The sequence below is a fragment of the Lactuca saligna genome, chromosome 2 (assembly GCF_052625555.1).
Source record: "Lactuca saligna cultivar CGN05327 chromosome 2, ASM5262555v1, whole genome shotgun sequence".
Lineage (NCBI taxonomy): Eukaryota > Viridiplantae > Streptophyta > Magnoliopsida > Asterales > Asteraceae > Lactuca > Lactuca saligna.
In genome coordinates, this window is record NC_136418.1 from 174,133,053 (window position 1) to 174,159,843 (window position 26,791).

Sequence of the window (26,791 nt, forward strand, 5' to 3'; positions counted from 1 at the left end):
GACTTAAATCATAAACACATTTACATATATTAATATTAGGATGTACAACCAACTAACAATGTACATATACACCCTAAAAAGATCCAAAACATCTTAGTTAATTCAGATGTACTATTACATTAATGTTATATGGTAAAGCAAACAATTTTATCAAAATTTGGTAAAATCAAGGGGAATGGATGGACTAATAATAAAACGACCCTTGGTAGAAATTAGGGTTATCAGCGATTGTCTTCTACTCTCATCGGTGACAACATGTCCGATAATATTTGTAACGTCCCAAAAATCACAGAGAGATTTTTTATTTATAAAAAAAATTAACCAATTAAAACTTTAATTTCAAAGTCCATTAAGTGACATTTGTTTGATTGAAACCATACATTGTCATAATTGAATTTACAAAACCGTTGTGTAACATCCCAAAATCCAAAACCAAAAAGTTCATTTTTAATTTAATAACTCATAAAACATATTATTGAAAATATCATTAAGTTATCCCATATCATAAAAATCCATAAGTCATATGTCTCAAAACAAGTCATAATAATGTCTATGTACAAATCCCAAGAACATCATAGTGCAGAAAATAGTGGTGTGATGTGTTGCAGTCATGCCGGCTTCTTTCCCTTCGAAGAAGAAGTACCTGAAACCAAAACTGTAAACCGTAAGCACGAAGCTTAGCGAGTTCCCCCATCACACCACATACCATACAATAAACATATTGTAAGGCATATAAGGGTGCCCGACCTACCCTGATGCGCATATCGGGGTGCTCAATCTACCCCTGTTAGGCATACCGGGGTGCCCAACCTACCCTTGTAAGACATACTGGGGTGTCCGACATACCCCTATCAGGCATATATGGGTGCCTAACCTACCCCCGGTTTATCTCAACCGGTTACGGGAACTATTTCACCCCTACCACTACCACATAATAACATATCATAAACATATTGTTAGGCATATACGACTACTGTCTATGACTTCGGTCTCTTTCAACCAACAATTCGGCACTATCACATAATATCATAGCATCCTAGCACATAGAGCATAACAAATAGTGGCATACCAAACAATTATCACAAAGACAGTTGTCTCAACTATAAATAACTACTAGTGGGTCGGCATTGGTGCCCTCGACCCACTTATGCTAGAAGGTAACTCCTCACACTGCTGAAGTCCCGCGGACAAAACTCTAGTTGTTGGATGATAGATTCCCGAACTGTCAACATTAAGTAACACCCAATTAATAATTGGGCTCCAACACATAACCATAAGTCCATACTTGGGATAATATACTACTTTACCCCCCCCCCCACCCAACTTAGCTTGATTCAATCCCAAGGTCCAATCCAAAGGCCCAAAAGTCAAACAATGAACCAAAGCCCAACATATGGCCCAAATTTCCAAATTGGGCCCAAAACTTTACATGGTATTACCCTAAGGCCCAACTGTATATTCCAGTCCAAACATTTAGCATTCCAATGGTCCAACATCTGATAATCATCAAGGCCCAATATGGCATACCTATGACCCAATTTTCCAGATTAGGCTCAAACCCTCACATGGGCCTTACCCTAAAGCACATCCAAATATTCTAGTCCATATACTTGTTAATGGATGACCCATCAGTAGCCCAATGTGACATCCCCAAAATCTCGGCCAGAAAAGACCGGTTTCATTTATGCTTTTTAAACATTTTCAGAGTAAATCCTTTTAATTTTAAAAGAGATGCGGAATTTGTTCCCAAAAACAAAACATGATAAAATAGATATTTATCAAAACATTTCATAAGACATATGATTTCATTTCATATTCAAAAGTCGGGATGTCATGTTCCGATACAGATCATAAAGCATAAACGACAACATTACAAGTCATTCAACAAATATATACATATACAGACTTGTAAACAAAACAACTTGATGATTCGCCCATCTTAAGCTCTTGCGCCACTTCCTGTAATACAAATAAACTGAGTGGGTCAGGCTTGGGAGCCTGGTGAGCATATAGGGTTTTCAAACCCACAATAATTATATTTAATTACAACAATCAACAATAAACCCGATTACCCATTCCCGTTATCCTCACTTTACGTTCCTAAAAATAACGTCTATTATAAGGAACCTATTTCAGGATTTTTCATCGGGACGGACATTAGTGCAGAGGGGCTTCCTCAACATTAAGTGTCCTAAAGGCAACCATGTGGGGGATAGAGTACACCGGTGAACACGTCGTTCACAACACCTACAGGTAATGAGCCTGCTAGTGTTCCACAGGACAATCTAGAATAGTATGTGGTCGTCATTCATACTCTGCTGAATGACTAGAATAACACCAATAACACCGAGGCCTCTCATCTGTTTATTACACACCAATTATCTACCCATGTTCTACCCAACATATTAGTAGATAAAAATATACATTTTTATACATAGTTTAAAAACCTGTATAACATGCTTTAATAATACATATTCCACATAACAGATGAGGCATACACACATAACACGTATTTCATAGAGAATACATCAGATCTATAAGATAGAAGAGAGTGAATATACACTCGCACGTATAACAACCAAATATATACACCTAACACGTATTTTATATGAAATACTTCATAATATTGCGTTGGAAATAAAATAATTACACACTCACTTGATCAGAAGATGATCGGGCAGCACTACGGCTTGCAGAAGAGGTGTTTCTCCGTAGATCTGGAAGATCTTCACAAAACCAGGCTCCTCGCGGGCAGCGTTTCGACTCGGGAATAACGCTCTTCGGTATCCTCGGGGCTTCGGATCTTGCTTCGGGGCTTGGGAATATTACCGGGCCTTCGGGGTATAAACGGCACGCAAAACGAGGCAAAACTTAGAGAGAAGGAAGAGTTTGAACAAGAGAAAATGGCTGAATTCGAGTTCTATTTATAGGCTGAGGGTCTGGGATTACGCGGGGCGTAATCTCAAATTACGCGGGGCGTACTTTGACGTCACTGCGTGCGTCAACTGGTGGCACTCATGTATCGGTCAGACAAGTTGCATCCGACTGAGTACGCTGGGCGTACTCAAATTACGCGGGGCGTAATTGACTCGTCGAACTTCTAAATTGCGTAACTTTCGCATACGAGCTCCGTTTTCGACGTTCTTTATATCCACGTGAAGGTCATACCATACTCTACAACTTTCATTTAGAGTCCGTCGGCTAATTTTGACTTTTATTTTTATTATTTATTTTTAGAAGGCCGGGACAGAAAAACTTCGTTATAAATTCATAACTTCTTCGTCTGACGTCCGTTCTCGCCTAACTTTTCCTCGTTTCGCTACTAACAACAAGATCTTCGATTCTCATTTAGATTGTTTCGGCTAAAACCGCTCGATCTCAAATCGAGTATTCGGGCTGCATACTGCTAAGTCGAAACTTAGAAAAATCATAACTTCCTCATACGAAGTCAGATTTGGGCGTTCCTTTTATGCACGCTCTCGGTTTAACGAAATCTACGACTTTCGTTTAGTTCGCTAAGGCTAAATATCGCTCTATCTTAAATTCATATTTTACGTCACTCGGTATCGTGTCGGTTCTGTCGCGAAACTTCGACAGGTCATAACTTCTTCGTTATAACTCTGATTTTGGCATTCCTTATATCTCCGGAATCCTTGTTTCGACCACTACAACTTTATGCAAAGATATCAGGCTTATCTCACACTTTAATTTTGACGCTTATTTTATTCTTAATTCATTAAATTATAAAAATCAAGAAAATAAACACATAAATCACATAATTCACATAATTCACAAATAATACATTTTTATTATTTCAAATTTAGTTACAAAGGTTAACCTAGACTATTACATTGCTAGAAATGGCAAGCCCAGAAACACCGGCGTTTCACCCAATCACTAAAGCCCAACAAATAGGCCCAACGCAAGGCCCAAACAAAATTAAGGTTTTCACATAAAATGATGATTAGGGTTTAATTAAAACACTTAATCCATTAAGGACTTAATCCATTAAGTCTATCAATGTACTAGGCCATTCATACAATATAGTCGGACATCATTAAAAAATTCCAATCTAACAGTCCAAATGAGGGTCCCAGCAAATCCCAAACTAACATTTCCAAAATTAGGGTTTTCGAAACCTTAAGGTTTCCAACCCAATCATGTAACACATAGTTCCTTATACGTATTTTTAATATGAATTTTTGCACTTTTACTCTGGGATGCGACGAGTTGGAGGCCCTAACTCGTCGAGTAGAGGCAAAACTTGGACGTGGGTGGAAGAATCTAGTCGCCGAGTCGGAAGCCCCGACTCGACGAGTAGACCTGTCTGGATGAAACCCTAAATTTGAGGGTTTGCACCCTATTTAAACAACTTATAGGGTCTCCACTCCATCCCCCATCACCCTCAGACTCTCTTCATGGAACCTTAATCAAATATTGAGTGTTCTTGAGCTTTGTGTGTTTTTGAAGCTTGAGAAAAAAGACGAGGCTTGGGAGATCAATAGAAAGCAAGTAGATCCAGAGGTTTTGGAACATTCCCAGCTCATTTGAGGTATAAAGTTGATACCTTGACTATTCATTTATAAGATCTCTATTTAGGGATATTGTCTACCTTTTTAAAGTCTTAGTAAATCCATATTCGTGATTGTGCATATTAATGGGTTTATACTTTGGATCTTAAACCTTTGTGGGTTCCCATGGCATAATAGTGCCAACTTTATAGCCATAGGAGTTCCATGCACCATGTAGACTTCATGTTGGGTCTTTATGAGCTAGTTAACCCATGCATGCAAGTAGAGTTTGTAACTTTACGTGCTATATCAATCCTAGGAGGTCATATCTATGTTCTGAAGGCATTAAGACAGACTGAAATAAACTATATGGACTTGAATTTGGGGGACTCGACGAGTCGCTCATAGGACTCGGCGAGTCGGGCCATGGTTCCCCAACCTTTTCTGTTTCGAAGCAATCCGGTTGAGCCTATAAGAGGACTCTACAAAATGGACGTGAATATGGACTTGAAGATCAGAGAGCTCAATGAGTTCAAGGATGAAGTCGACGATTTCAAGGCAATGTCCCGATTGATATGAAGAATGACTCGACGAGTCAAGGACGAACTTGGCGAGTCCAGAACTAAACGTGCCAACTTGTATGAAGCAGGACTCGACGAGTTCAAAAATAAACTCAGCGAGTCATGATCAAAAGGTCCTGATTATATATGAAGGAAAGCTCGACGAGTTCTTGAAAGAATCGACGATTAGGATCGAAGTCCAGCACTTTGAGGATTATAGAACTCGACGAGTTGGTGAACCAACTCGGCGAGTTGAGTCAACCAGATTTTGACTTTAACCAGGAGGTTAACATTGACTTTGACTTTCACCTGAGTTGACCATTAAAAGGGTTAAAAGTATGAAATGGTAATTAAGGAATCTTGTTATGTGTAGGAGTTGAGAGGAGTTGATCCTAACATCGAGGACAGTTCACACACCTCACAACATTGAGGTAAGTTACCTTCCAGTAGAAGTGGGTCTAAGGCACCACTGCCGACCCACTAGTAAGAGTTATAGTAGAGATAATTATCTTCGTGATCATTATTTGGTAGAATGCGGATAAACATCTAGTACAGTCACAGATCAGCTACGATCATCAACGCGTGTAGACAGAATAAGATTATTTCCATAAAATACCCTTAGACGAAAAAAATTCCAAAACTGCAACATCACCTATAATGAGATGACCACTTGTGCCAACCTCTCTTAGGAACTTTACTGTTCCTAAGGGGTGCACAACTTTTATATATATATATATATATATATATATATATATATATATATATATATATATATATATATAAAAGCCTTTAGTAATCTAAAAAGGCTCAACTTATCTTTATTTATAAAAGAGATGAGAACTAGCATCTTATCACATAACCACTTAACTAGGGGTGTAATCAAGTCAAGTCAAGTCGAACATTACCAAACTCGAAATTCGACTTGACTAAGTAACCCGAGCTCGAAACTTAACTTGAGCCTTAAATTCAAACTTAAACGTGAACTCGATAAAGTAATCGACGTTTTCGAGCTCGACTCGATTAAATACTAAGAAAATAAAATTAGATTAAATTACAATAGAAATGCGATTAAGTCGTGAGCTCGAATCGACTCGGCTCTATAATATGTAAATATTAATAAAACAAAGAATAAATGTATAAATATAACAATGCTCAATTAACCCCGCATGCTTCACGAGTTGAGTATTCCAATACTCAAGCTCGGCTTGATAATGTACTTGAGTAGTTCGAGCTCGACTTGAGCTGAGTCAATTTTGAGTCGTACTCGAGTATCTCACAAGTTGGCTTGACTTAGTTGCACCCAATGTTCTAAATAACGTAAGACATAATTTGACAGCAATATCAAGTCTCAAGTTTTTCCGAGCTTTGGCAAGCCACTTCGTTTGTAAGACATGACTTAAGGCGGAAATTTTATATATAATTAATATTTTTATACGTATTTTCAACTATTATTCAATGTTATACACATGTATGAATTAAGACGATATTTAAGTAAAATTTGACAGTAAACACAAACCTTGAAGCTATGGCACGTCCATGAGTTAACCAATAATGATACCCAAGTCTCTTTGTTTATTTATTTATTTATTACACATTAATTTAAATAAAATGACATCTAATCAATTAACCATCCAAATTAGACATTTGATTTCAGCACCCTATAAAGTATAAACCGCCCTACTACATAATCAATTAAGTACTACCCCCCCCCCCCCCCCCCCCCACCATTCCAATATCTAAGGATCCACAAAACTAGTTTATTTCTATTTCATTGAAGAAATACAGACACAGATACACACATACACTGTTTAATGGTATGTCTCTGTGCATCCATCCTATGTTTTTCTTTTTTGCAGATTCGCATGATTCATGTTTTATTTAATGATCAAATTCTTTTTTTTTTTTTTGTTTTCCATGATGCTCAGGCAATCGAAGATGCAAATGTCAAATACGAAGAGGTACAATTCGAATCTTTCTATTATTTCTCCATCATGTTGCTCTGTTTTTTGTTTCTTCATGAAATCATGCATGACACACGTCAAAATCCTGCTATTTTCGTTTCAGGAATTTATTACAAATTCAAAGGGTGTGAAGCTTTTTACGTGCAGATGGCTCCCAGTTGATTGCGAACCGAAAGCTTTAGTCTTTCTTAACCATGGGTATGCCATGGAGTGTAGTTTCTCCATGAAAGGCGAGCTTGATTGTTCTGAAATTTAATTCATTTACATTTTTTATATTAGAAAATGATTATTAAATGAGTTGAATTTACGTAAGTAGGACCTGCAATGAGGCTTGTAAAGGCAAGATTTGGAGTTTATGGAATAGATTGTCAAGGGCATGGAAAATCCGATGGAGTTCTGGGTTACATCCCTTCGTTTAGTGATTTGGTTGACGACTCTTCTGATTTTTTCACAAGCGTTTGTGGTTAGTTTTATTTATTTATTTTTAAAAAAAAATTGTGTTCTTGAGGTTTTATTTCTATTTTTAGTAGAAAAATACACGAGGAAAGAAGGGTTGAATCTTAATCTTGACCATTTCCATCCAAACTAGGAAATACGAGATTTTGGGTATTGTTTTTGAATGATGGATAACCATCACAAATTATTGTTATTATATTTTCTAAAAAAAGAAAAAAAAATGATTTTTATGTTATTTGAGAAAATACAAACTCGATTTTTTTTTGGAGAAAATAATATTAAGAAAGAAATAAATGCTAAATTTGAGTTGGGGATTTAATTTTCAGAAAAGCAAGAAAATAAAAATAAATTGAGGGTATTGCTTGGAGAATCCATGGGGGGAGCAATGGTTCTGAGGTTACATATGAAGAAACCAGATTTCTGGGACGGTGGAGTCTTGGTTGCACCCATGTGTAAGGTGTGTTAATGTATATTTCTAGTAGTCTTCTTCTTTAATGATTTTATTTTGTTAAAATGTTTTAGTTAGTTATTAATAAATACTTCAAGGCCGATTTAAATTTTATCAAATTAGTTATCTCTGACTAAACATTAGTGTTTTCTTTGGGGGTAGGTGAGGTCTTTTTGACAATATATTATGTATAAGTTTAAAATTAAAACACAAGATTTATCGATTGTTATAAAAAAGTACCAATCATTAACATAATACTTCAAAAAATATGGAAACATCTCTTAGTAGTACTAAAATCAAATATTCACTTTGTTCAAAAGAAGTTGGATCTCGTATATATTTCATCAAATAACTAAACTTTTCTTTACAAGACAAAATTAACCAAGATGTCATATTTTATGATGGTTATTTATGTATATTTGAATTTTTCAATAACTCAAAATAAACTTTTATGTTTTATTGCGACTTTGTCTAGGTAGTTGAATGTTTCATGTGAAAAGTCCACTGATTACTACCAATTATATGTTGGTGGTTAATCTCATTGACAAATAACTGAAGTAGTTTTATTAAAGAGAAAGATTTGATCATTTACGTTTAAGCCTTTTAAGTTGTCACATTAGGATATGAATGACTCTAGTTTTCAACAATTTTTGTTTATTTGAACAATTCTTCAAAATAAAAAACATAAATTAAATTTCTTGTATTGTTATTCTGTCCTTATTGGTTATCTTTAATTTATTTCATTCCCATTTATTTAATATTTGTAACATTTTATATATGTTAAAATTTTCAGCTTTCTGACGATATGAAACCACCACAAATTGTGGTAAGCATATTATCACACCTTACAAGAATCATACCAACGTGGAGAATAGTCCCTGGTCAAGATATTATTGAACTAGCCTTTAGAGATCCTAAAATTAGAGAGGAGGTACACAATCTTCACTTTTTTTTTCTTCATTAATTATTATAATAATTATTATAAGTTAGTTTCACTTAAGTTATATTTAGCGCGCTACTGATAAGCTAGTTTATTTTTTAAGCTTTTTTATATTGTCGTGTTTGGTAAGCTAAAAAGTAGGTTATAAACTAACTTTTAAGCTAGCTTTTTGAAAAGCTACTTAGACTAGTTTTTTAGGAGCTTTTTATAAATTTTCCATATACACCCCTTAATTAATTATAGAAACATAGATTCTTAAATGTCCTTTTATGTAATTTTATATATTTCAGCTAGCTGTTCAGCTAGTTTTACCAAACGTTATTTTTTATCAACTAGCTTTTTAGCTATCAGCTAGCTTTTTAGCTAACAGTAAGCTTTTCAGCTAGTACGCCAAATATAGCCTTATTGTCAAACATCAATCAAATCATTTGTATTTCCTTGTGACAGGTTCGTAAGAACCCATTATGTTACAAAGGTCGTGTACGCTTGCAAACTGCTAATGAATTATTTGGTGTCACCACAAACCTCGAAACAAGACTCCAAGAGGTGAAACTGCCATTTTTTCTTGCACATGGAGGCGACGACAAGGTGACAGACCCCACAGCAAGCAAACTTTTGTACGAGAAAGCATCTAGTACTGACAAGACATTTAAGTTGTACCCAGGGATGTGGCATGCTTTGACTTATGGGGAATTTACTGAAAACACTGATATTGTGTTTGCTGATATTATTGCTTGGATCAATGAGAAAATTGCTCAAGGAAACTCGAGAATGGAGAGGGAGCAAAAGAAGAAGAATGATGAGTCGAGTAAAAAGAATGCTAATTAGGGTTTACACTTGTGTAAGAAGTCAATAGTAAGAACCTTGTATTCTTGCCTTTCCTTTTATAAAAATCATAATACCTCCATTTCTGAGGTGTGTACCAAATCATGCAAGTAAAGTGTTTCTGAATTTCTTTAGATTTTTAAGTAATCATCTACTCATAGTATGTTAGTCGAAACAATCATTTTCACGATAATGAGTACCTATTCCAATGTGTTCCACTTTTTGGTATGATATATCAAGACCTAATGTAACATGATCACGAGAATGAGTCTCTATTCCAATTTGTTCCACTTTTTGGTATGATATATCAATACCTAATATAACATGATCACGTAAAAAAATCAACCGATGCACCATCAATCATGTAGAAAAGTCAAAAACTCTACCTAATTTTAAAATATGAAGACAATCATGAATGATGGACTTAAGTCCACCTAATGGAGCAAATCAGGGTTTTTTTAATTAGTCTATATTCTAAGGCTTTCAAATCACGAACATGAATTGAACAAGAATTCATATTAAAAGTGGTAGTAGGTAAAGTAACAACTTCAATGAGTGAGGAATCCTTTAGCTATGGATTCTTTTTCATTTCCCACAATTGTTGTCTCCGTCACTTTGCATTAATACATATATACAAAATAAAATAAATTAAAAATCTGAAACTACATAACAAGATTGATTTGGTCGGAAATTGGAATTCAAGTCCATTCCAAACCCATGTTTGGGTGCAAATGAGTATTAATTTTAATTTTATCGAAATTCATAAAATCCTATGATTTAAATTTAAACATTCCATCCTAAAACCAATGGAATCCAATTTTGAGCATTTCTTCGTTAAAAACTTAATCAAAAATACTCTTCTAACCCGAAATTTCAAAAAACAAACTCCCCTCCCCTCTCAATGACATTTCCCTCTATTTGCTAACAAATTCCATTCAATTTCATGCTAACCAAAAGCGTGACAAAATTCAATTCATCCATATTCCAAATCCTTTAAATTTCAATTTCTTAAACATATTTTAATTCCTTCAAAAACATTTTGCGAACCAAAGTCATTTCAAACTTCCAAACCTCGAAAGTTTGAATCAAATTCAAGTTGATAACCTTCATCTTTCATTAGCTTACTCAACCTATTTACCTCCATACGTATTTCCTTAATTTCAGGATGCAATTGATCTCCAACAACAAAAACATGAAAATGACTCTTAATCTCAATCCAACTACACCCAGGTTCTTTACTCACACCACGAAAGTTCATCATTTCTCTAACTCTTTCAACATCTTTCAATCTTCCCAAAGCCTTATAAATACTCGATAACAACACATAAGCAGAAGATTCCAATGACCCTAATTCCATCAATTTCTCTCCCGCATACGCCCCTAATTCATAATTATGATAATTCCTACAAGCACTTAATAAAATACGCCACAAACAAAGACCATGATCTATAGGTGCTGATTCTATAAAATCTTTAGCTTCATTTAACTTTCCACCACGACTCAAAAGATCAACCATGCATGCATAGTGCTCGATTCTTGGTGTGATCCCATATTTATCTGACATTTTCTTGAAATAATCCCAACCTCTTTCCACCATTCCCATATGACTACAAGCAGTAAGAACATTTACAAAAGTAACATAATCCGGATTCATACCTTCAATCTGCATTTCCTCAAATAATTCAATCGCTTCATTCCCTTGACCATTTTGTGACAAACCAGAAATCATTGAATTCCAAGACACAATGTCCCTCGATGGCATTCTTGTAAATACAAGACCTCCATCTTTAAGGCTTCCACATTTAGTATACATGGTTGAAAGTGCACTTCCAATTGGGACCTCAAGCCCAAATCCATGTTTAATAGTAGTGGCATGGATTTGTTTTCCTTGCTCTAAAGCTGCAAGACTTGAGCATGCTTTTAGAACACTTGCCATGGTTAGTTCATTTGGTGAGATACCTTCTTTTTGCATTCTACAAAATAAGTCCATAGCACTCTCGTTTTCACCATTTTGAACATACCCTCCAATCATTGATGTCCATAGTACTATATCAGGTTCTTGTAAATGATCAAACCCTTTTCGAGCATCATCTAAGGAGCCACATTTAGCATACATGTCAACTAAAGCAGTCATTATGTAAATTTGATGTTGAAACCCCAATTTTATTGAGTATGCATGTGTCTCTTTTCCTTCTTCTATAGCTAAACCATCGCTACAAGCATTAAGGACCCCAACAAGTGTAAATTCACTAGCGGTTAACCCATTGAAATGCATTTTTGAGAACAATTTTAATGCTTTTTCACAGTCGCCTCCCTGTGCATATCCAGTGATCATTGCAGACCATGTAATGGAGTTCTTGTTGTTTGATGACTCAAATGCCTTGATAGCTTCATCCAAGCTTCCACATTTTGAATACATTGTGACGATTGCATTACCTACAGATGCATGAGACAAAAGGCCGTGTTTGAGTCCTAGACAATGGATTTGTTGTCCAATGTGAATGAATTCAGGCAAAGTAAATGCACTTAAGATGCTTGTGACTACAAATTCATTGACGTGCTCCTCTTCTTGAGCTACCAACGCCTTGAAAAGTTCCAATGCATGGTCACAAATCCTCTGCATTGAATACCCGGAAATCATAGTAGCCCAAGAAATTGAATTTCTCTCTGGCATTTCATCAAACACCTTACGGGCATCGTCAACAAACCCCGACTTACAGTACATGTTTAACAAAGAACTACCAACGAAAATGTCCTCACACTTTCCCAACTTTAAGGCAACTGTATGGGCTTGTTTCCCTCCATATGAATCCATTAAAGCTGAAGCAGCGGTAAATAAACCGGCAAAAGTACGAGCATCGGGTAGCACCATATTCTCTTGGCTCATCATCTTCTTGAAAAGTTCCATGACAAGGATAGAATTCTGACGACCACCCAGTTGAGAATATCCACTGATTAATGAGTTCCATGAGACAACGTCCTTGTTTTCGATGCTTTCGAAAGCAAGATGAGCTTCGGCTAAGAGATGGCATTTGGCGTAGAAGTTAACGAGACTATTGGCAATGTAAGAGCAATGGGTGGAGCCGGTTTTGATGATATGAGCATGGAGTGTTCGGCCATTTGGGATGTTTTTCTGTTGGGTGTATTCGAGGAATTGGGTGAAGATAGATCGATAAGTAGGAGCTGTTGTCATGAACTTTTTTTATATCAATAATCAAAGGGGTTTAGTGCGAGCTTATTGTTTCTATTTTGTATTGTATTGTATTCAATTTTCACTACCGGTTTGGGGAAAATCGGAAAAAACCAACTCCGATTTTATGTTGTAATTGCTTCAATTAGGTTTTCCTTGTGTGGATGCAGTATTTTTAATCTTCTGGGGTTTTAATTTTTTAAGGGGTTTTAATTTTTTAAGCTTAGCAAACAAAAGGTCATTCTGCTTCTGTTTACTCAGTAATTGCTTCTGTTTATCTTCTAACAAAGTACAGGTGTTTCACCGGAATAAACAGACTTTAGCATAAAGCAAAGGTTTTGACATAAGCCACTGCAGAAACAATAGATATAAACTTCAAAAACATGAATATAAAGTATGCTGAATTAACAAAAAGGATTTTCACAAAAAGGCAATTGCCCTTCATATATAGTAAAAAAATAAGCATACAGAAACAGAGCTTAATACCAACTTTGAAATATAATGCGTCCCTTTGGCTCTCTTCCTTCTTTGTATTGCTTCTAAAAAACAGGCAGAGCTGCTTTTGTTTGTGGAGAAAACTGATGACTGTCAAAAACCAATTTTTAACCGTCACAAAATAAAACAAAAAAGAATTTTACTATATTTCACTTGTATAATTGGGTTGAATTTTAGACCAAAAAGTCCTAATAAGTAAAAAAAAAAATTGAAGTACAATGCTTTGATTTGGTAATTTTTTTACGGTTAATATTTTAATTTGAGGAAAAGAATAACAAATTATAATGTTGTAATAAACATACATGTGATTTTTTTGCTTTAGGTAAAAAACAATCTTTTTTCAATGTAGCTCCTATTGGAACCTGTCATTAGTTTTGTTCCCTGGATTGTTACACCTAAAGACGCACCCTTTTTTTTTATAAAAGGACAATTTGTCCTACTAGAACACGTCAATTATGAACATTACTTAAGGGGTATTTTAAGGCATTTACTTGATGTCCATATGTTGGTGTTATCAATTATAATGATTCTTGTGTCAAGTAAGTAAAAGATATCAACTCAAATTACACAAAAGAGTTGCTTAATGAACAAGGTATTCACTAGTTGTCAAAATCATGGGTGTAGAGATAATGACGATGTTAGAATTATATTTATGTCAACTACATGCAGCTTGTATGTTCTAATTCATCTAAATTTCAAGACTCAAGGACGGATTTCAAATGCATAGGAGACTGATGGGATGCCATGAAACTGTTTCATTGTTCTTGATATTGGGATAAATCTCATAAATTATAGTTTCCCAGTTAAGTTACGGTTTTATTTCCCTGTAAGTAAGGTCATAACCCACAAGGGTTTATAATTTCGTCTCCATGGGATATGATATACAGTTTGCTTAAACTATTGGAAGAATTCTTTTTCGATTAAGTAATCAGTCTATCCAAGATTTGATTGCAAAAGTTTTGCAAATATGTTTCTTCTTAGATAACCTTTTTGATATACTTCCAAAATTGTTTTCAGATCGCGAAATTACATTAAAACCTACCCACTCGACCAGATTTGATGCCAAAAAGGTAAATTAGGGAGGTATCAAAAACAATTGACTTGAACAAACACCAATTTTGATTGTGTTATAGTGTCAATTTCCATAAAAATTATTGTAAAAAATGACACAAAATGATAATCAATATTATTTTTCTTAGTCGTGTATCTTTTAATTCTACTTAATATATACTTATATATCCGTAACTTCTTTTTTCTTAATGTTTTCTTGTACCATAAAAGTGAATTTAAAGCAAGTGTTCCTGTCCAAAACTCTTAAAGTTAATTGATAAAAATGATTGAAGGAATCCTACTAGTCCTTTCACATTATCACAATCAAAATAGGATTATGCATCGGCCCTCTCCAAGTTCAATCTTATATGCAAAATATTCATTCACCCGTCTATCAAAACTTCTCTTATACATCAAAACTACATTATTTTTCTAATAATCAAAATATATGTTTTCAACAAACGATTATAATGTAAACATGTAATCATCAACCATTTTCAATAAACAATTAGTATTGTGTCATACAGATCTAAAGAATTTAAATATTGAAATTACTTGGGAGGTTTAGGAAAAAAAAAAGTCTAGGGTGCGTTTAGTTGCGGAAAAATGAACCGTTTTCTGGAAAAATTTTCCAAGAAAAATGAGAATTTTGAAAACGCGTTTAGTTCGTCTATTTTTCTAAATTTTTCACGGAAAATGAAAATTTTCCGTTTTCTAAAAGTACAAACAAGTTGGAAAATTTTGGAAAACTGATAATCATTGTTTTCCATATTTTTCTAATTCCAAAATTTTTCTATAAACACACACCCACTTCACCTCATCCACTTCTACTTACCCCCACTTTAACACCCCTCACCCACACACACACACACATACATACCCACCCCCACACACACACCCGCACACACACACATCAACCCACAAACACACACACATACACACACACACCAACCCACACACACACACCAACCCACACACACACATACATACCCACTCACACACACACCCACCCGCACACACACACACACATACATACCCATCCACACACACACCCACAAACACACACACATACATACCTACCCACACACACTCACCAACATACACATGCACACACCAACCCACACACACACACACACCTACAAACACACACACTTACACATACATACCCACCCACCCCCCACACACACATACACATACATACACACCCACCCACAAACAAACACACACACACCAACTCACAAACACACACATACATACCCACCCATACACACCCACACGTACATACCCACACACCCACACACACCCACACCTACCCCCACCCTCACAGACACACACACCCACACACACACAAACCTACACCTATCCCCACAAACACACATACACACACAAACACACACTCGCACCCCCACCCACCCAACACCACCACAACAATCACCGACCTACCATCACCACCACCACCACTAACCCGTCACTAGCACCACCACCATCACCACCACTGATAAAATTGACGCCGCCACCACCATCGCCTGTCATCACCACCACCGCCGCCGACCCGCTACCGTCACCGCCCCCACCCACACCCTACTACCACTACCGTTTTTTAAAAATGAAAACTGATAGAAAAATAGACATTTAAACACGTTTTCTAATTTTCTAAAACTGAAAATGAAAAATGAATAAGTTTAACTAAACGCGTTCTCTAAATTTTTCAATGAAAAATGAAAACGGAAAACGGAAAACGAAAATCGAAAAGGGAAAACAAAAAACGGAAAATGAAAATTGTTTTTCCGTAACTAAACGCAACCCTAGTTGTTTATGGTTATATGGAAATCCTTAAATAATATCCAGTTAAGGTTGTTTAAAAAGAAAATCAATTTAATAAAAAATATTTTTTTCGACTGTCAAACAGAGGGGGAAAAGTATAGTGGTTACTTTTTATAAGCATTATTCTCCTACAAAATTATAAAAAGAAAATGGACAGGGTTCATATTATTTCATCACCAAACCCATCCTTCTGATATAGTCCTTCGGTTATTGGAGCAGATCAAATATGCTCTCATACAACAACTCAACAATAGCATTCAAATTCCCATAACAAATATGCTCATAAATCATAATTAGCTATAAACCAAACCACTAAAAAGACCTACTCCATAGTACCTCATCAGCTCCACTTCTCAATTCTCATCACATATATAAATATGTCCATATTCGTCCTTCTCCTCATCATCAAAACACAAACTCTCTATCTATTCCTCAATACAACGCCACCCAAATGGCCCTCTACAACCCTTCTCCCCTTCTCAAAACTGCACTTTGCATCTTTTTACTCTCAATCTCTCTGGAATATTCTAGGGGGACCCGCATCCTCACAGACACAACCCCATTTTCAACCAACCAACACGACTCCACTGATCCAATAGACGACTCTGATACCCCTGACGTGACCCCTCAAGTGGACCCCACCCCCACCGTCATCACACCTGCACCACTCGTCAGTCCTTCCATAACAACCCCAGCAGTAAAAAATCCAATTGTTGGCAATGGTGTCACGACACCGGTGACAACACCCGCAGGTGGGTCTACATCGGTTGTTGGAATTGGTACTGGAATTGTACCAGCAACCGGTGGAGCAGATCATCCAACGATGAGTTTCTTTATGCATGACGTCATCGGAGGGTCCCACGCTACCAGCAGGGTGGTCACCGGAATCGTAGCCACCTCAAGCGCAAACACTGTTCCCTTTTCCACGCCCAACAGTCAAGTTTTTCCAATCACCGGCGGAATCCCACTCAACAACATCAATGGCATAGTCAACAACAACAACCTCCCATTCCTAGCCGGATTCAACGGAAACAACCCTAACAACCCTAATTCCAACATTGTCCTACAAAACACCGGAAACAACAATGTCGTAAACGGCGGAAACAACTTACCGTTTGTTGCCGCCGGTCAACTACCGGCCGGAATCACCCTCCAACAACTCATGTTTGGGTCAATCACGGTCATTGACAATGAGTTGACCGAAGGACACGAGCTTGGAACCGGGGTGATTGGAAGTGGACAAGGGTTTTACCTCGCGAGCTCGTTAGACGGGTCTAGTCATACGTTTGCGCTTACAACATTGTTCCATGGTGGGGACCACGAGGTGGATGACACGATTAGTTTCTTTGGGGTCCACCGGACTGCTTCGGAAATCTCGCATATTGCTGTCATTGGTGGGACCGGAAAGTATGAAGAGGCTAAAGGGTATGCCACCATTGAAAGTCTTCCTCAGGTGGATGAACATACCACTGATGGCGTTGAGACCATTGTTAATGTCAAGGTCTACCTTACTACACCATGAAGTTGATCTATTGATCTTGATCTTTATCTTGATCTTGATCTTCATGTATTTTGTTTAATTTCTGTTTTTTTTTTTTATTGGAGTGCTTTCAGCTTCAAAAGTGGAATGATCGTGTTATTATATATAGAAAAATTAAACATTGACCAACTCTGCTGTTAACTTGTCAAACAAAAAGATTTCGAGTTCTGTGACGAGAGAATCAATTTCGTCCAACGGATCAAACCATGGTTCTCTTCCGACCGCTTTCTCAGACACTCCATCGTTGACTCCTTTTTCTTGATTCAGTAAAAACATCGATAGTTCTTCCTCGATGACGTCTCTTCTCGACATATTTCTCATCTTTCTCTGTAATAAATTAGGGGAAACACGAATATCAATCCGTGGTCTGAGAATCTCGATCATTCCTGAATTTATACGATCAAATAGGAGCTTCCTCTCAGACTTTTGCCATAATTCCTGCTTCCCGTATTTCTTCTCTAATGTTTCAAAAATTGAATAGCTCGCCATACATTCAGAGGAATGCCATTTTTCAAAACGTATCTCCACGTCGCCATCTTGAAACGCTGATTCGTCTAATACGTCTACCATGTATGAAAAATCGCGACTTTCTGTGGCTCCGAATGGTGTCATTGACCCTAGGGTTTGACCAGTACATGATCTTTCGTCGTCGCTGGATGTAGCCATTTCAGGGCCGAAATCATCTTCCATCCATAGATCTGTGAAATATTAGCATACATGAGACTACGGATGTATAAAGCTTATGATACAGAAAAGATTTGGTTTGTGTACACTAACCATGGAGATCGTTGCTAGAACTTTCGCAGTACTCGGAGTTTGACGAATTGTCTTCCCTGAACGGGGGTTCGAGAACTGAATTTGGACTATGATGATAAGCTTCAATCTTGCTATCGGGATGTTCTTTGGTGTCACCATAAAAAGATTCACCATCCTCAGTTCCTGCATCTGTGTTAGAACTTGCAACGAAGGGAGTTGCTGAATTTGAAACCAGTTGATTCTTCTTGGTGTTTGTATGCATAACGTTCACCAGTTTCCCAGAACCTAGCTTCACATCGGTCGTAGTCATTTTCACAGACTTTTTGGTCAAACTAGAAAAGTTCAAACGTTTGAATATTGGTAATTTGGTAGCAGAATCATATTTCCAACCTTCATTGCTGCTAATACCAATCGAACTTCCAAGTCTTGAGGTTGATTTTGTATTGTTCAAAGAAAACGATTCACCAAGATTACAACACTTTTGACGACTAGATTGACGTTCTTGAAAAACTCTGGTCATTTTGAGCCTCTCTAATAGTTGTTTCTTGGCTTCCCAGGCAAAAGTGGTCTGAGAATCAAGTAGAAAGGAAGGTCGGGAAGATTGTTGTGTATTTGCTAAGTTTGGTTTGAGAAAAATCTTCTTTCTGGTCAACACTGTGTCTGATTTCCCATTTTCTCTGTTGCTTTCAGAACTCAAAACTTTCTGGTCGACATAAGAATCATTTGTTCTTTGATTCACCCTTTTCTTGGATCCCAGAAGATTGTTTTGGGAATATGTTCTTGATCTCTTCCCTATAGAACCAGATTTCTGTAGATAGTTGTCAGACAAGACCTTTTGTTGCCTAGAAACAGGCTGCTGATGGGGTGGCGTTTCATCAAAACCCATCAATTTTGCAATAACGCTCGTCGTGCTTTGACTGTTCTCCATCACCTTCAACAAGTTCAAATCTGTGCAGAAAACATAAATATTTGGTATTAACCTAAATAATCTATAAAAGAATAGGCGGAAACCCCCCTAAATTGCGTGATAGAAACTATTATATGTATCTCAAAAGCAAAAACACAAATAGAAAACCATCCTCAAGATCATCAAATCTGAAGAAGGTTTCAATACAACTGTAAGCATTTGAGAAATACAACTTTCTTGTACACTTCATCAACTGAATTACTTCAGTATTTAAGAATTGAAAGCGAAATAAATCAAGAAAAACAAACCTTGTATGAGGGATTCTGCTTCTAAAACGACAGGTAAACAGCTGGATCTGTAATCATCACATCGTAATCGTTCCCACTTTCCGACTTTCGTAATCACCGACACTCGTATAAGCCATCATATTGAAACAATAAAGAGAAAGGAATTCGATGCTGTAACTGGAGAAATTATATCAAATCCCTACGACATTCATGAGGGGGTCGTAGATATGGAATGAATTCGACTAATCTGACGAGTAATAAAGCCAATTATGGGTATATGCGAAGAAGCTGGAATGCACAAGAGACAAAAGTAAAAACAAATGAAATTATAGAAAAATAATTTAAAGCTTATAAATTACACCTGATACAGGAGCGAGGAAGTAGGGTTTCGGTTACTTGAACTACATCACTGTACGCGCCCACCACCATTAATTTGGTGGTTGGTCAACGCCTTGCAGAATTGCGCGCCATAATTTTGGAGGGTAAAACTGGAACTGCAATACCCAGATTTTCTAAAATACCCCTCATGATTGTATAATATCTACGGGAGACCCTAGACTAAAGTTAAAAGAAGTTAAACACCTTGAATTATTATTGGAACAAAAAATAAGGTTGTTTGTCTTCAAAATATGGCCGAAAGGCAAATAAGGTTGTTAGGACTATATTTTTTTGTTAATTGATTTGTTTCATCTAAAATATATAATGATGTCTACCGATATATTTTTAATTGATTTGTTTTATTTAAAATTTGTAAGTCTACATCTATAACTTTTAATAATGTCCGCCAAAAAATATAATATTATATCCAAAAAATCCAACTCAAAGGGGTCCATATAGACACAGCATAACTCTATGCATCCTCGCCTTTGTGTATATCAATATTTAAAATTTTCACATAATGAAGACAAAACGACTTCTTGATTAAATCCTAACTTTTGAGGTGATAATCATCATAACTAATTGTTGTTGCATTAGTTTTGGACAAGCATCATAAACTTAAAGCATTACTAAAAGGAATTGATTAATGATGTGGTTTCAACTTTCCTCAACATGAGTTCAAAATTCAATGATACAATTGCAATGATGAACTAGGTAAATAGTTGTTCGCATAAACATTTGTTTTAGTTTTTTAATCAAATTTGCATTATTCGCCCTAGTTTTTTATGATTGAAAAACTTCTCTTTTTATATTAACGGGATGGTTTTTCAAGCGTTTTTAACATGTAGATTTCTCATGCTGCCCTTTAAAGAAAAGTTTGGAGATACATTGATGTTTGGAACATTGGAAGTAACTTGTTGAAAAAGAAAAAAGAAAAAAGAAAAAAAAAAGTCAGCTGACTGACAGTCAACTATAGTCAATAATTGGTGTGCAATGAGCATAAACTAATATCAATGGAACAAAATTTTCAATTTTGTATCCAAAAAAAAAGGACATGCTCTTGGAGGGGATCTCTCTTATGTGCAAAAGACATAAATACCCTCATTTTCATTAAAAAAAAAAAAATTGTCCAGTCCAATCCAGTCTCATTCAATGTACCAAACACAACTTTGCATACAAAACCAAATAGGTGATGAAATCTTATAAAAGAAAGAACATCAGAATCCTTAATCCTTGATGGTTTGGCATTAAATAAAAATCTTCTACGACTCTTTGTCAAGATTTGCATCAACTACAACTCATGTACTTGCCTTTTCCCTTTTCATTAGCTCCATAAAGTCATCAAATACTGCAATCACTCAAATATTAGGTGTTTACACAAATAAAGGAGCTAAATGCAAGAAACAAAGCAATACAAGTACAATGGTAAGGAATTATTTTTACTTGCGAATGATAAGGAAGAAGGGCATTGAATATTACCAAGGTCTGAATCATGGGGTCCAGGAGAAGCTTCCGGATGGTATTGAAGAGACATGAGTTTTTGTCGAGGGAAGGCAAGACCTGCACAGCTTCCATCATTCAGATTCACATGAGTCACTTCCACTCCATTTGGAAGTGATTCAGGATCAACCGCATAATTGTGATTCTGCAACAAACGTATTCCCCCCATTAATTAATTAATCATATTTATTAATAACAATAATAATAATAATAATATACAATACCTGGGCACTAATCTCAACACTTCCATTTCTGAGGTTACGAACAGGATGATTTCCTCCATGATGACCAAATTTCATTTTATATGTCTTCCCACCCAACGCCTGACCAAGCAACTGATGTCCCATGCAAATTCCAAAAACAGGAACCTTTCCGATAATACCCTTCACTGTCTCAACAGCATAAGGTACAGCAGAAGGGTCACCTGGTCCATTGCTGAAAAGCACCCCATCTGGTTTCATTTTAAGAGTCTCGGATGCTGGCCATGTTGAAGGAACAACCGTGACTTTACACCCATAAGATGCCAATCGCCTCAATATATTGTGCTTGATTCCAAAATCATATGCCACCACCTTCATAAACAGGGATTTAATAAATTCTTGTGTTTGGAATCGGATGACATTATAGTGATTTGAGTCCATTTATAAAAGAAACTCACGTGAAAAGTGTTGCCATGTCTTTTGTTGGAGTTAAAATCCCATTCCATATCGGTCTTACCAACCCATTCATAAGGTTTCTTGCAAGAGACGCTAGAAATTAAATCCACACCTAAAGAGAAATGGAATGGAGTTCAATGACAAAAACCGAATCGGATTTATTTAAACATATATAATGAGGGCATTTTGGTCTTTTAAGATAAGGTCATTACCAACAATATCCCATGTGCGTGACATCTCCAAAAGCTCTTCATCCGTCTTTGACTTTTCTGTGCTCAAGACACCGATCAGACTTCCATCTTCCCGTAACCTTCGGGTGATTGCACGCGTGTCAACATCATCTGACAATCCACAAATAACAATCAAAACCTATTCACATGTAAGTTGTAATTAATATGATGAAATAGAAATAGAAAAAACAAAATATACATATTCCCATGATGTTCCTTTTTGACAAATAGTCAGAAAGTGATTCCGTGCATCTCCAATTTGAAGTGCTGTTAATAATCAAAATTAGGTTAGGTTAAAATAAAGCCACGAAACAATGGAGGACAGAAATGAAAATCATACCTGATACTCAAACTTCTAATGACTAAACCAGCCAGGAAGCACTTGATTGATTCTTCATCATCTGTATGTAAACATATAATTCTTGTTCAGATCATGATCATGATGATTAAAATCTATTTTCATTCCCATAATCAAAAATACCCCTAGAAAGCTTGTACAAAAGCAAGCTTACATACCAATATTCACTCCAGTATTGCCAATGTGTGGGTTTGTCATCAGGACAAATTGGCCTGCATAGCTTGGGTCTGTAAGAATTTCTTGATACCTACAGCATATGGACACATATTATTGTTCAAAAGGTAAAATGCCAAGAAAAAAAAAAAAAAAAATCATTGCTTTCTATCTATTTACATCCTCATATATCCATATCTCACCCTGTTAATGAAGTATTAAATACAACTTCACCAACTTGAGTCCCAGAAGCACCAAATGATTTGGCTTTCCAAATGGATCCATCTTCAAGGACAAGTCTAGCATCTGAGACCTTCCAAGGAGCTATATAAACCTTCCATTAGCTTAACATATGTGAAGTTGTTTACAGATAACCAAATTTAGATAACTGGTAGAATTTTCAACTTGTTTAAACTTTAAAGAAATAATACCAGAAACTGGAACACCCGTGGAGGCAGCACCAGTGGAGCATCTCACAGTGAATGATCTAACTTGTAGTGATTTTGTAGTTGCAGGACTTGAGAGTATAGACTGATTAGTCACAGAAAGATACATTGCCTTGGTTGCCATTCTTGATATATTTCACTCACTTGCAAGAATATACAAAAATCAAAATCATCAATAAGTAGACAGGTTGACATAAATGGCTGCTCAAACTTACAATAATAATAAAAAAAATGCATGTTAGATAGAAGTGAGAAGTTAGCAGGTGGTTAACTAACATTTAACATAATTAATCTAATTTCCCTGACATCATCATAGATGGATAGTGAAAGGCATGTAGATTTCCAAATACAATGCACAAAATCATATATATGTATGACCACACAGAAAGCCGAAACGTGCTAATTGCTATTGTTAACAAAATAACCAGGAAGTCCATCAAAACTCCGGATTAGCTACTGGTACTCAAAATTGCTACTAAAAAATCAAGTTATGCTATTGGAAATTGCTACTGAAAAACTCAGGTTATGCAAATAACAGGAATGGAAAATAGTCAAGTACTAAGTTAGGCTGCTGGAAATTGCTACCGAATAAACACAGAGAAACTTATTCAAACAAACAAACAAAATTTCTACAAATAAACACAAAGAAATTTCTAGAAATTGCCACATAAATTTCTACTGATTCTAGCCGGAGATGGAAGGTGACGAGGGTTTCAAGGAGGACAAACAAACAAACACAAAGAAAAAATGCATACCTGCAATCGCCGGAGAAGGTGGGACCTTCGACGACGGTGTGGTGGCGTGGCTCGGCTAGTTAAGTGCCGTGGGCGTCGGTATGTTGATGGCTGCCGGGTGGATGGGGATTAACTGATGAAGTGAAGAGCCGAAGACGAAGCCGTCAGGACAAAGAAGGAAGAACCTAGGGCACGCTTTCAGTGTACCAGTGAATTTCTTTTTTATACGTATCTTTAAATATTATTATACAATAATTTTTAATTCACCATTAATGGTGTGTTTTAATTTTATGTTTTCCATCCTAATATAAAATTATTTACATCATCTTCCACAAATAAAATTTAAATATAATTATATTTAATTATAAAATCTTTAAATTCAGTAATTATTTTATCAATTGAAAAACATCATTCTATTTATATATGATATTAGTTTTTCTAATTAATATTGTTCCTAATTTAACTTCATTATTTATAACTTTTGATTTTCAAGTTCAAACCCGTTTATATATATATATATATATATATATATATATATATATATATATATATATATATAAACTCATTAAACAAACATATCAATAATTAAATAATTAAGTTATTAATCTATAAAATCTAATCTAATCCCATTAAATCAACAAAATATTTAAGAGTCAAAATTAAAATCAATATTATTCATAATTTATCTCTCAGTATATCTCACATAAAATGAATCAATTTGAGATAATTGTTTGAATTTTAAAACTGATTAAATAAGAAACCGTGCATGGAAAATCAATATATGTTCATACTATTTGCATTTGATACGTTTGGTTTCCTTACTTCGGATGCACTAGAACTTCTTAGTAGACTACAACGGATCATGCATATCAATGTTATATCCCCTAGATCTATGGATGTAATATTCAAAAGAATTGGCTTTACCATACAAAAGGGCTTATCAGCGTAACTTGTTATCCGTTTGCCTTCTCATTCGTTGTATAATGATAACTAAAATTTTGATGATTAAAGTTAATTAATTTTAAGTTTTGAATTCATATAGTTGATACATTTCTTTTTTCCAGATGAATGGAAAATCTCCAAGATGATATTTTAGGATCCCAATTTTTTTAGAAGATAATGATTGCCTTATTCAAAAACACCATATATATACTACCTTATAAAAGAAATCTTACTATTTCTATAAATAAAATCAATATAATAATAATATTTTTTAAGACATTCAAGTCTTTAAGCTTAAAGTACAACCAACTATTAATATAATAATATTATAATATATATATATATATATATATCTTACAAATAATAATGTTAGGGATACAAGTATTAAAAACACATTTAAATTAGTATTTCCTTATTTTTAGGGATTAAATTAGTATTTTCATCAATTTTGACACAACTTGTACTCCTAAAATATCTCTTCTCTGGTATCTGGTGCATTCTAAATCCAAAACACTTTTTTTCGACAAATCGTTTGAAATTTAAAAGCTCATTCAAATTGGAGTTCCCTAATTTTTTTGCATAAAATATAATTGATTGGAGACTAATTCAAATCTTCATCTCCTTTTCCTCTATGGAATCCACCACCACAATATTTTTTGGTTTTGGCATTGCACTTTTTATTTTTGTGAAACCGATCGATAATGGTGCAAGTGTTCTTAAAAATATAACATATCTCCGAATGGAACTAATTGTTTGAAAGAAATTATTCGCCGCCGCCGCTTTGCGCGGGCAAACGGATAGTGTGTGTGTGTGTGTGTGTGTGTATATATATAGACACACGATTACACTGAAGTGGTTATTATTACGATTTTGGATTGAGTCCTACGATTTACAGTGTTCTTCTTGAGCAATCTTATTCTCCAATTCTTTTTTCCAAGCTCTTACTTTAGTCTGTTTTCCTTATTCTTCTTTAATTTCTTGCATTTAGTATATTCTTATTATTTGTTATTATTGTGTTATTATTGAGAGGTCATGAAAAAATAAATCAATCTACTTTAAGCATTTTAGTTTCATTCATTTAGTTACAGAAACAAAATTATACCATTTATATCGATTTTTTAATGTGTTGACCTATATTTGTCAAGAAAAAACCATAAAAGTCATTTTATGCATGATGACAAAGCTAGTGGAACCGGCCAAAAGCAGGATAAAGAAGTTTTTATTTGTTACACATCAACTTGCATGAACAAAGATGTATATGTTGTTCCAAGGTTTTCAGTAACTCTTTTATACATATTATTATAATTTTCGATTAAATTTTCTAATTTTATATTATCGATACAGTACAAGACTTTACTAGTATGGTGTCACTTACGTTATTTGATTGTGACACAAAGAAACTTCTGGAAAAAAAACACACAAGAGTTGCTTCAAAAGTTTAATGAGATTATTGATATTAACTTCATTTACATAAAACGAATTTTACTTTTTGTCTGTATATTTTTATAACCGTTAAAATTTTCATTTTTAGGAGGGTAATATGAAGATTTATCTGTTTGCTTTGAAATTACTTTTGGATAAAAATTTGGCGTTTAAAATTCAAATTTCTCATTATAATTTGAAGAACACTGTTGATGGTTATGA

At 35.3% G+C, this 26,791-nt stretch overlaps 4 protein-coding genes and 1 pseudogene across 5 annotated transcripts; 2 read left to right on the forward strand and 3 right to left on the reverse strand.

Moving 5' to 3' along the window:
- Positions 1-6,787: 6,787 nt before the first annotated feature.
- On the forward strand, positions 6,788-9,960 carry LOC145029353 (caffeoylshikimate esterase-like). The gene is made up of 7 exons (XM_078977910.1): positions 6,788-6,885; positions 6,997-7,029; positions 7,136-7,262; positions 7,349-7,495; positions 7,815-7,945; positions 8,730-8,867; positions 9,324-9,960. Exons 1-7 carry the CDS (start codon positions 6,883-6,885, stop codon positions 9,702-9,704), a joined length of 960 nt encoding a protein of 319 aa, XP_078834036.1. The 5' UTR covers positions 6,788-6,882; the 3' UTR covers positions 9,705-9,960.
- A 383-nt stretch (positions 9,961-10,343) lies between these two features.
- Positions 10,344-13,198, reverse strand: LOC145032856 (Tetratricopeptide repeat (TPR)-like superfamily protein). Its single transcript, XM_078981809.1, has one exon. It carries the CDS (start codon positions 12,892-12,894, stop codon positions 10,759-10,761), a length of 2,136 nt encoding a protein of 711 aa, XP_078837935.1. The 5' UTR covers positions 12,895-13,198; the 3' UTR covers positions 10,344-10,758.
- A 3,247-nt stretch (positions 13,199-16,445) lies between these two features.
- Positions 16,446-20,277, reverse strand: LOC145032857 (uncharacterized). 2 transcript variants are annotated; one of them, XM_078981811.1, is made up of 4 exons: positions 20,112-20,277; positions 19,772-20,038; positions 18,578-19,504; positions 16,446-18,498 (listed from the first exon to the last, which is right to left on the reverse strand). In XM_078981811.1, the coding sequence occupies exons 3-4, from the start codon at positions 19,482-19,484 to the stop codon at positions 17,915-17,917; spliced, it is 1,491 nt and encodes a 496-aa protein (XP_078837937.1). In that variant the 5' UTR covers positions 19,485-19,504; positions 19,772-20,038; positions 20,112-20,277; the 3' UTR covers positions 16,446-17,914. The 2 variants fall into 2 exon arrangements, with proteins under 2 accessions (XP_078837937.1, XP_078837936.1); XM_078981810.1 differs by lacking the exon at positions 20,112-20,277 and having other exon boundaries at positions 19,772-20,067.
- LOC145032859 (dirigent protein 24 pseudogene) lies at positions 16,712-17,929 on the forward strand (annotated as a pseudogene).
- A 1,019-nt stretch (positions 20,278-21,296) lies between the features above and the next one.
- Positions 21,297-24,419, reverse strand: CARA (carbamoyl phosphate synthetase A). Its single transcript, XM_078981812.1, has 11 exons — positions 24,227-24,419; positions 23,457-23,614; positions 23,229-23,349; positions 23,031-23,119; positions 22,855-22,915; positions 22,714-22,781; positions 22,497-22,625; positions 22,287-22,396; positions 21,853-22,200; positions 21,608-21,773; positions 21,297-21,476 (listed from the first exon to the last, which is right to left on the reverse strand). The coding sequence occupies exons 2-11, from the start codon at positions 23,593-23,595 to the stop codon at positions 21,427-21,429; spliced, it is 1,281 nt and encodes a 426-aa protein (XP_078837938.1). The 5' UTR covers positions 23,596-23,614; positions 24,227-24,419; the 3' UTR covers positions 21,297-21,426.
- Between the last annotated feature and the right edge of the window lie 2,372 nt (positions 24,420-26,791).

Coding starts and splice junctions, on each gene's coding strand:
- LOC145029353 (XM_078977910.1), top strand. Junction 7,263..7,348: donor GTGTAGTTTCTCCATGAAAG/GCGAGCTTGATT, acceptor TTACGTAAGTAG/GACCTGCAATGAGGCTTGTA. Junction 8,868..9,323: donor ATCCTAAAATTAGAGAGGAG/GTACACAATCTT, acceptor TCCTTGTGACAG/GTTCGTAAGAACCCATTATG.
- LOC145032856 (XM_078981809.1), bottom strand. CDS start 12,894: ATGACAACAGCTCCTACTTATCGATCTATCTTCACCCAATTCCTCGAA.
- LOC145032857 (XM_078981811.1), bottom strand. CDS start 19,484: ATGGAGAACAGTCAAAGCACGACGAGCGTTATTGCAAAATTGATGGGT. Junction 18,499..18,577: donor TTCTAGCAACGATCTCCATG/GTTAGTGTACAC, acceptor AATATTTCACAG/ATCTATGGATGGAAGATGAT.
- CARA (XM_078981812.1), bottom strand. CDS start 23,595: ATGGCAACCAAGGCAATGTATCTTTCTGTGACTAATCAGTCTATACTC. Junction 22,201..22,286: donor GACATGGCAACACTTTTCAC/GTGAGTTTCTTT, acceptor CTGTTTATGAAG/GTGGTGGCATATGATTTTGG. Junction 21,774..21,852: donor GTGTTGAGATTAGTGCCCAG/GTATTGTATATT, acceptor CGTTTGTTGCAG/AATCACAATTATGCGGTTGA.